Source organism: Portunus trituberculatus, chromosome 49 (genome assembly GCF_017591435.1).
Source record: "Portunus trituberculatus isolate SZX2019 chromosome 49, ASM1759143v1, whole genome shotgun sequence".
Classification (NCBI taxonomy): domain Eukaryota; kingdom Metazoa; phylum Arthropoda; class Malacostraca; order Decapoda; family Portunidae; genus Portunus; species Portunus trituberculatus.
Window position 1 is genome coordinate 19,468,837 of NC_059303.1, and position 9,372 is coordinate 19,478,208.

The 9,372-nt window shown below is 40.8% G+C and overlaps 1 protein-coding gene across 4 annotated transcripts in view; it reads left to right on the forward strand.

The window, feature by feature from the left end:
- Positions 1-9,372, forward strand: part of LOC123499235 — a 245,728-nt gene continuing 236,356 nt past the window's right edge. For all 4 annotated transcript variants that reach the window (XM_045246998.1, XM_045246999.1, XM_045247000.1 and 1 more), the window contains exons 1-5: positions 1-502; positions 2,985-3,184; positions 4,873-5,466; positions 6,605-6,681; positions 8,197-8,251. In XM_045246998.1, the coding sequence (XP_045102933.1) occupies positions 5,274-5,466; positions 6,605-6,681; positions 8,197-8,251 (325 nt within the window). In that variant the 5' untranslated portion in view covers positions 1-502; positions 2,985-3,184; positions 4,873-5,273. The remainder of the gene's footprint in view (positions 503-2,984; positions 3,185-4,872; positions 5,467-6,604; positions 6,682-8,196; positions 8,252-9,372) is intronic.

A 9,372-nucleotide genomic window follows, 5' to 3' on the forward strand; every position in this document is an offset into this window, starting at 1 on the left:
TTTTCTCTCAATCTCGCCTCCCTCTAACGTTTTCTCTCACACACCTTTTGGAAAATTTGAATTTGCCCATTTTCAGATCAACGTCGAGCAATTTTGACCGTGGCACCTCAAGTAACCCTCAACTGTGGTGTGTGGAGTGAAGACAGACTGAGTGAGAGTGAGAGGGTGACACCAGCTCGGGATAGGACACTCGGAGTATAGTTGTGCAGACAGTCAATGGCGGCGCTGTTATCTGTTGTGTCTGCTGGATTATTTTGGTTTTGAGCCCGAGATCCAAAAAATAATAAAGGCCAGATAAATAAGTAGCGAGTGTGTGCTATAGTGAGTGAGTGCAGGCTGGAAATTAGAGGCGAGAAAGGCTGGACGGTGCAGGAGAGGCGGAGGGTCAAGGTGGAGAGCAGGACGAGGAGTAGGACACCAGTGTGATCCTTGCCCTCACCCTTGGCCCAGGCGAGGTCACCACATGCCCCTAGGACGTGGCCGAGGCTGGAGTGTAGCTGAGGTATGCCAGATATTCCCTGTGTGTCCTAAATGTATGTATCAAATTAAACATAAAGATGAGAGATCCTTAATGATGTGTCCAGTTTTAGTGTATTTTGCAGGACTAGGTCAATGTATCACCCCCACACTGCGTTAGTTCTCGCAGAAAGGATATGTATGGGCCTGGTTTTGAAGGTATAGTGAGTCAATTATACATTTTAAACATGGATACGTGGTCGTCATTAAGATTAAAGGTAACAGTCCACTCCAGGCTGGCGTGTGGCCCTACTCTGAATTAGCTGTCATTGTGCTGTCTGGCGGGGGGAACCTCTGGGGAGGGTTTGTATAGCTAGCAGGGATTTGCCACGCCTCCTCTTCGCCCGTGCATCGAAGTAGTGAGATGGTGAGAGAGTGAAGGCAATAAGGTCAATGTCATCAGGGAAGGTACTGGTCAAGGAAGGGCTGATAAGTAACTAGTGATGTATATTTGAGGGTGAATAAGGTTAGATACTTCAAAACACATCAACACCTGTCAGGAATATTTATTCCATCAATTTTGTTTCTGTCAGTGTGATGAGGAAGGCAGGTATGGACCCAGCCCTTCCCACGCACCAGGTAGGCGTTGAAAAGAAACTGGTAGTGCATGTTTTGTGTTTGAGAATGAATCAGTTAGTGTTATTCAAAACACTGAAAAATCTGCCTTAAATATTGTTCTTAGTTTGTATTTTGTGAGTGTCATTTGGGAAGGCGATGACTTATTGTGTTTGTTGTTTATCTGTTTGCCCTGTGCCGAGGGGCGTTGCAGGACACACAAGTCTTAGCTATTTGCATTACTGGTTTGCTTAGTTATCTGTCAGGTCATTGGTATAGCTAGTGTTTTTGGCACTGACCCTCATCCTTCAAATTAGCTACTCTTCTCAGAAGTAATACAATATTACAATGCTTATTAACCCCTTAAATTATATATATATATATATATATATATATATATATATATATATATATATATATATATATATATATATAATGTATGCTCAGACTAAGTTAGCTGTTTTTATTGAATTGAGATTCACTTAAGCCTGTGTGTATCAAGAATGTGGATGTGGGCGTAATTATCAATAGCACGAACAAGCCTAATAATGTGAAATTTACAACTGTGAGGAACAAAAGTGCTGCCCGGATGGACCATCCCATCCATGCATCTAGGTAGATTGCTCAAAGTCAATTGTTCAACTGTAAATTACATGAAACCATTTGGTTGAAAAATGATTTCTCGTATTATCAATTGCTTGAAATGCTTCAAAACACTCATCTTAGCAGTCAGTCTTCCAGGGCTTTCTCTCTGTGCTGAATTACTACACGTTGGCAGTGCTACTCTGTATGTGTGGCTCTCCTGTTCTTCTGATAGCAACCATATTAATTGTCATTAGCCTTGACTTACAGTCTTCCCTTAATTATTAATATTTATCACTGGATTGTATATTGTTGATATTGTAAATTTACCTGATTTAGCAATGACAAAACACCATGAAATTTCAACTACTTCCATCAACGAACTATTAACTTGCCATACTACTGATTATTTTCCTGATTGTTAAATATGAATTTTCCTTACAATTGTTTTCTACTTATATTTCAGTAAATTTGGAAATCTTGAGCCTTAGAGGTGGATCTAACTTTTGTGGAGAATGAAAAAGGAAAAAAGAAATTATGTCTGGATGATCTATATATCTTCAGTTAACAATAATGATATCATCAGATATTCCTTGGATAGTGTTTAATGTAAATGTATCCATTCTTAATTATAAAAGTTCAGTTGACAGTAATAAATTTGTATTTTTATATCTTATTTTTTGGACATTTCTCACTTTACTTTTGATATTTCTCATTAAACTACTATTTTTGACTCTTTTGAGGAATCTGCCTTTCAAGTAATTGATGATTTGATAATTAATTTTTTCAGCAATTGATTTTGTTCAGTTTACTTTCATGTAATCGATTTCAAGCAATTTACTGGATACTCCCCTCCACACCCCTTGTGCCATACCACTCCATCAGGTGCAGGATCATGTTGCATGTACTGCAGTTATAGACAAGTCCAACTGTTAAAAACTTTCCAAGGATAAATATGTACTGGCCAGCCTGCCTAGACACCAGGGAGGGCATGGAGGAAAAAAAAAAAGTTTAGATATGAACTGAATGAATTTAAACCTAACCTAACCAAACCTTGCCCTTAGATGGAAATACTATGGTTACTTTAATATCATCCAGATTAACCTAAACAAACCTCTCTCTTAGATGAAAGTTCTAATGTCATTTCAGTATTATCCCGATCAAGTAATTCTAAACATAACTACTAAATTTTATAAGAAAAAATTATTCATTATTAGAAGATTAGACAAATTTATGGATATGGATGGTAGTGGAAATAGATTGGCACGTGGTATCCTTCAGGGACCATCTCCTGTAAACCTGCCATCGTCTCATCTCTTCTTACTTTCCAGGAAGTGTGAGTGTGTGTGCCGTGGTGGAGGGAGGAAGTATGGCCTGTGAGTGGTGAGTGCCATGGCCCTCTCCACTGGCCACTCAGTGTGACTTTGGTGCTCAGCCATGCTCTTTCAGGCACCTTGCATTCCTGAGACACAGAATACTGGACCAACTAAGTAGCCCTACAGTACAGCACAGCACACCACAGCACAGTATGGTGAGGTTCCCTGCTGGCCGTGAAGTTTGTCTTGCTTGTGACACTGAGCCACATGTTAAGACATATGTAGAGTCTGTTATTTAGGGCCAGTTGTGTTAAAAATAGGCAGTGGGAGTCTGAGGGGAACATGGCAAGTTTGTATAGAAGTGTAGCTCAATTTTCAATATTTCATGGAATCATTTTCTCAGTTTGGTTTCCAAGGATATCGTGTGTAGTGCATAAGACGTAGATATCAGGCTCATTCAGTTCTTAGTATTCTCACTCTTTTAATCCTTTATTGGTAGACTGAATAGACTTGTTTGATTTTACAGCAGTTGATATGAAAAGCTGGTGACTGGAAACTACGAGTATATATATATATATATATATATATATATATATATATATATATATATATATATATATATATATATATATATATATATATAAATATATATATGTTCTTTGTTTTAAAATTCATGTAGATTTTCCTGGAATCAAAACAAGTATAAAAGTGACCATTTGAATAAGATTGTTACATGATGTTACATATGAAGTGGAAAGGAAGGGAAATGCAGTATGGTAGTAGCCAGCAGTACAGACAGTGAAGGCAGTACAGTGACATCCTGACTAGTGGTGGCATTGTAAAGGTTACACTGAGACATGATAAAACAGGATGTGTGATGGTGTAGTTGTGGAGTGATTGTGGGTAGGGGATATACTGTAAAGGAAGTACTGGACAATGGGTGGATTGTGTAGTGTTACTCAGATAGGTTTGGTATGTGCATCACACTGTACAGAATAGCAGAATGTATAAGAGGACAACAGATGAAGTAAGTAGGAGCAGAGGGGACTTGGAGGGACAATTTAGATGAAGTACAGGCAGGGATGGATTCTGAAGTACTGAAAGAGGTTTGGTAAGTGCATCACTCCTCACTGGGTAGCAGAGGATATATGGAAAGACAGCTTTAGATGAAGTAAGGAAGAGTAGAGGGGACATAGAGGGACAATTTAGATTAAGTACAGGCAGGGGTGGATTCTGAAGCACTGAAGGAGCTAAGAGTATAACACCACACTGGACATCAGAGGATTTATGGGAGGACAGCATAGATGAAGTAAGGAAGAGTAGAGGAGACAGAGGGACAGTTTAGATTAAGTACAGGCAGGGGTGGATTCTGAAGCACTGAAAGAGGTTTGTTAAGTGCATCACACCACACTGGATATTAGAGTGTGTATGGGAGGACAGCATAGATGAAATAATGAGTGACTGAGGGGCATGTGAAGGGAATTTAATTGGAGTACCGGGCAATGGGTGGGTTTTTTATTGTTCCAGAAAGTGTGAGGTTACAATGGGAATAAAATGAAGTGGTCATATGTGGGAAGAGTCATATGTTGGGAAAAGAATGGTGGAAGTGATGATGCAAAGCAAGAGGACAAGATGAAGACCAAAGGAAGGGTGAAGAGAAAGATTAAGGGAAGGAACACTGAAAAAAAGAAAGATTAAGTGAATATTTTGGTGGTTAGAAAAAATTGAAAATTGGATCAATGTATATCAGAATTTTGAAATTATCACTATTGTTTTGGATATAATTGCAAGAAAGGACTAAGTAACACTCCAATCTTTCTTTGCAGTTCTTATCAAAACTGTATTGAAAATTATACCAGAATGTGTGTATCAAAATAAACAAATCTTCACTGTTTTGTTTCAGATATTGTAGCAAGAAGGAGTGGTGCACCAAACATTCCATTAGCAGAGCGGAGCGACTTCACTGTGAGCCAGCCAGAGCCCAGGGACCCGCTAGGACATGGAGCGAGCCAAGACAGGCTGCCTTGTGTGTGTGCCAGTGCCCTGAGACACTGCGGTGCTGTGAGACTATGAACAGACATGAGCAAATGATGTGTCTTAGTGCATGGCTGTGTGAGACTCTGGTGTTGTACTGCAGGTGTTGGTGATGCTGACTGGTGCTTGTAAGTAAGGCATTCTGCACCCTCAAGCACACACCACACATCTCCTGGTGAATTGTCAAGCTAAAGTGGTTGTTCCTTCACCATCACCACCACTCTTACTTAAATCACTACCACCACCACCACCGCCACCACTACATCCACCATGGGAGACGTCTACGTGTACACAGCGCGCCAGGAGTGCCGGGGTGCCAGTGCCAACGAGCCTGGCATGGAGGCCAATGATGTGATCCATGTGTCGGCTGAGTTCCTGCAGAAGCAAAAGATGGCACCAGATTCCCCCAACGGCTGGCTTTATGGCACCAATATGCGCACCCGACAAGATGGGTACTTCCCAGGTGAGGGGGGAGGCTAGGGCTGTGGAGTATGGGGTGGTGGGTGGCAGGGTATGGTAGGTTAGGGATGGGATGGGTTATGGCAGGGCATGGTGGGCTAGAAGTGTGGGATAGTAGGTGATAGTTCATGGTGGGCTAGGGGGTATGGGATGGTGGGTAGGAGGGCATGGTGGGTTAGGTTAGGAGTAGGGTGTTAAGGTAAGTTGAGTCAGGGTAGGGTGGGATAGGTTAGGTTAGATTTGGCTAGGAGAGGACAGAATAAGATATGGTAGTGTAGGGTAGGATTGGGGAAAGAAGGATTGGGATAAGGTAAGTTAGGTTGGGTTGGGTTGAGTTGGATTGGGTTATTTATTTATTTATTCATTTTTATTCTATTTATTTATTTATTTTTTTTCTTTTGTAAGGGATGGGTTGAATTGGGTTGGATTAGATTTGCGATGGTTAGTTTTTTGTTTTGGGGGGGGAAGAAGTCAGGTTGGGTTAAGTTAGGTTAGACTAGATTAGACTAGACTAGACTAGACTAGACTAGACTAGACTAGACTAGGGAAAGTTAGGTTAGGTTAGGCCAGGATAGGATACATCAGGGTAGAGTTAGGTAAGATGGGCTAGGAGGGCAGGACTGGATATGTTAGGCTAGGACAGGGCAAGGCAGGATGGGATAGGACAGGGCAAGATGACATCCATGTGTGAAGGGTGAGGGCAGACTGGTGGATTGTGCAAGGGGAAGGGATGAGAGGGCAGGAGTAAATAGGATCTCATCTGCCAAGGTCATCCTGTTGTGGGAGGTTTTTACAGACACACTAGGAAGGAAGGAAGGAGATCGTGATGTGAGAAATTAAAAGATGCAGATACAAAACCATTGGATCATGAGGTGCCAGAAACAAATGAATTTTTACATTTAATCTTATTGTATTACAGTTTAAAGCCGACAATTAATTCAGTGTCATCATTACTGCTGTCTTTAAATCAGAAACATGTGAGTTGTGTAGTGACTTGCTTCTTCTTTTGCCCAAGGAAACACAAACTTAACTTATGGAGGACTAACCTAAAGAAAATAATCAAGTGCATATCAAGTTATCCTTAATCAACACTTGTAAATTTAGGTGATGAATAAATGTTTAAAATGCTTCAAATGTTGCAGCCTACTTTTTGGTGCTGAATGGTGCACGTCGCCGCAGCAATGCCACTCCTGAGGGGAAGCCACCACTCGCTGAACAGGTAAGAGCTGCTCTGCCTATGAACACCTGCTGGTGGCAGGAGCTGTGGCTGAAGGGAATGGATGTTAAGAAGGAAGACTGAAAGAAGAATTTTGCTGGTTAGGAATGGGAAACACTTTTAATGGTGGAAGGAGGAACTAAAGAAGGGAAAATTTAGTAGGAAGGCTGAGTGAAGAATTTTGAAGGATGAGAATGAAGTGAAAGAAAACTGGGAAGGAAGATTTTACAAAGTTTTGTTGGTTATGAATGGGAAACTTGTGATGGTGGAGGAAGGAACTAAAGAAGAAGGAATGAGTAGGAAGGCTGAGTGAAGAATTTTATTGGGTGGGAATGAAGAGAAAGAAAATTGAGTAGGAATATTCTGAAGAGTTTTGTTGGTTAAGAATGGTGGAAGGAGGAACTAAGGAAGAGAAAATTGAGTTGGAAGACTGAGTGGAGAATTTTGTTGGGTGAGTATTACAGTAGTAGGTGGTGGGGAGGCCTTTCCTTAGTGACCGTGCTGTTGGCAGTGTCAGGGAGGTGGAGAAAGTCACTGGGTTGAGACTTCTTAGGATTTTTTTGGTTTCTACCTTACAAAAGTGTGCTATTCTTAAGTAAGAGTGTAGGGCAGGTAGTGCCATTCTTCCAGAGCCTTAGCATATGGAGAAGGCCGGCCAGTTTCTTTCTCTGCCACCTTTACATTCCTAGTATTTTTTGACTGGTATCCATTTAAGACTGAGTGAAGTTAGGAGTGGGTAGTTAGTTATCTTAGAAAAAAATCCTAGGTGTTGCCAGGATTTAAACCCAAGATGTCTTACCTTGTAGTTAGACACGCTACCACCTGAGATAATTTTTAGTCTTTTAGAGGAGCGAAATGGTCAGTACCTATATATAAAACTCACCTATTTGGATTTTGGTTTGAGACTGCTGAAAAAAGTGATAACTTAAAAAGATTGCAAAGATTATAAGTATCTCCATATTACACTTCTGCCTCGTAATGTAATGATGAGAATGACGTTTCTGATATAAATTTAACATCCCTCGACAATAGTTTCACCTGCTCATAGATAAGGTGTTGTCAAGATTGGAAATTATTATTTGAATTGGATCTAGTTGAGAGATACCTTTCACTTTTATATTATGAGAGGGTTGACTTGGAGTAGTGTTAACATTGCTACTCTGTCACTTGATGCTAAGGAGAAGAGCAATTGTGATGGTGGTGGTGGTGAGGCAAACAATGGAAAGTTGACTCTGGTATATTTTTCCTTAATTACTGATAAATCTGAGACACTTTTACTTATTCTGCTTTACTTATTCTACTTTAAACTGGCTAGAAATTGCAAAACCTGCCTCGTATTTTTTTGTTGATGTTTGCAAAGAATTCATTCATCAATTCTGACACTGGTAACTGTTTTGTATCAAAGTGAAAGAGTTAATGTATCCTTTCTCTCTCTCTCAGCAAAAGGCTCAACATATCCTTTCTCTTTCTCTTTCTCAGCAAAAGGGTTAATGTATCCTTTCTTTCTCTCTTTTACAGCCTTACTTGAATCTTGGCCTCGTTGTAAGCAGTGACTCTTCCCCGGGCCAGTTTGGTGAGTACAGTACACCACACGTTGCTGTTGTGTTAGTACATTCCTTCTTTGTCATGGATTCAGTGAGCCAGTCTGAGTCCAGTAGAGGTTCTCGGAAACACTGTAATTTTTGGTATTTGTTTCTTATTTAACTTAAAAAGAATATTTCACCATGCGTAGCTGCTGTGTTAGTGCAATGGTACTTGGCTGAACTCTGGAGAATTTAGAAGCCAGTCTTGGGGGTGCATCAAGACCCTTTGAAACAGTAATTTTTTAATTTTTTTTATTTATGGTTCAGCTTAAAGGGGACTGCATAATGTGAAGGGTTTGGCCAGTATAGTATGTGTCATGTCTGTTACGTTAAGGAACAGTGCACTTCTCTTACCTGTGTGTTGGAATTTTAGAACCTAGAAAACTAAAGAAATGTGGAAAGTTTTGCCTTTTGATATATGATTTTCACATTGTCCTGGAAACTCAATGCAAAAGCAACAGTGGTGAGGAGATTGGCTGCGGTGTGGGTGCATTGAAACATCCAGTGGTGCTAGAATGGTGAGGAGATGGCCTGGGGTGTGTGACAATTAGAACATCCAGTGGTGCTAGAATGGTGAGGAGATGGCCTGGGGTGTGTGACAATTAGAACATCCAGTGGTGCTAGAATGGTGAGGAGATGGCCTGGGGTGTGTGACAATTAGAACATACAGTGGTGCTAGAATGGTGAGGAGATGGGCTGGGGTGTGTGACAGTGCGAACATACAGTGGTTCTTTAAAGGCAAGGAAAAGAGGTTAGGTATTGGAGCATCAGAGTATGCAGAGGTGCTAGTGGTGAGCTTGGGTGAGGTGCTACAGCAGTGGTTAGGATGCACAGACAAAACACACATTAACTATTATTTATAAAGATAACCCCAGTAAAAGTGCCTCCTGCCAATTCTAAACATCATTAATTCAAGTCACCAATAAATATAAACTGGTGAAACTCATAGTAACTCATCTATTTATAAAGCTAGGCAGTGTTTACAAGCATCACTAATATACTGAGAGCCACTTGACACCTGACACCACCACCACCACCACCACCACTACTACACCATTAGCCAGTGTTAATTGAGTTGGGGGGATGGCCTGGGATTGCTGCTAATGCCACG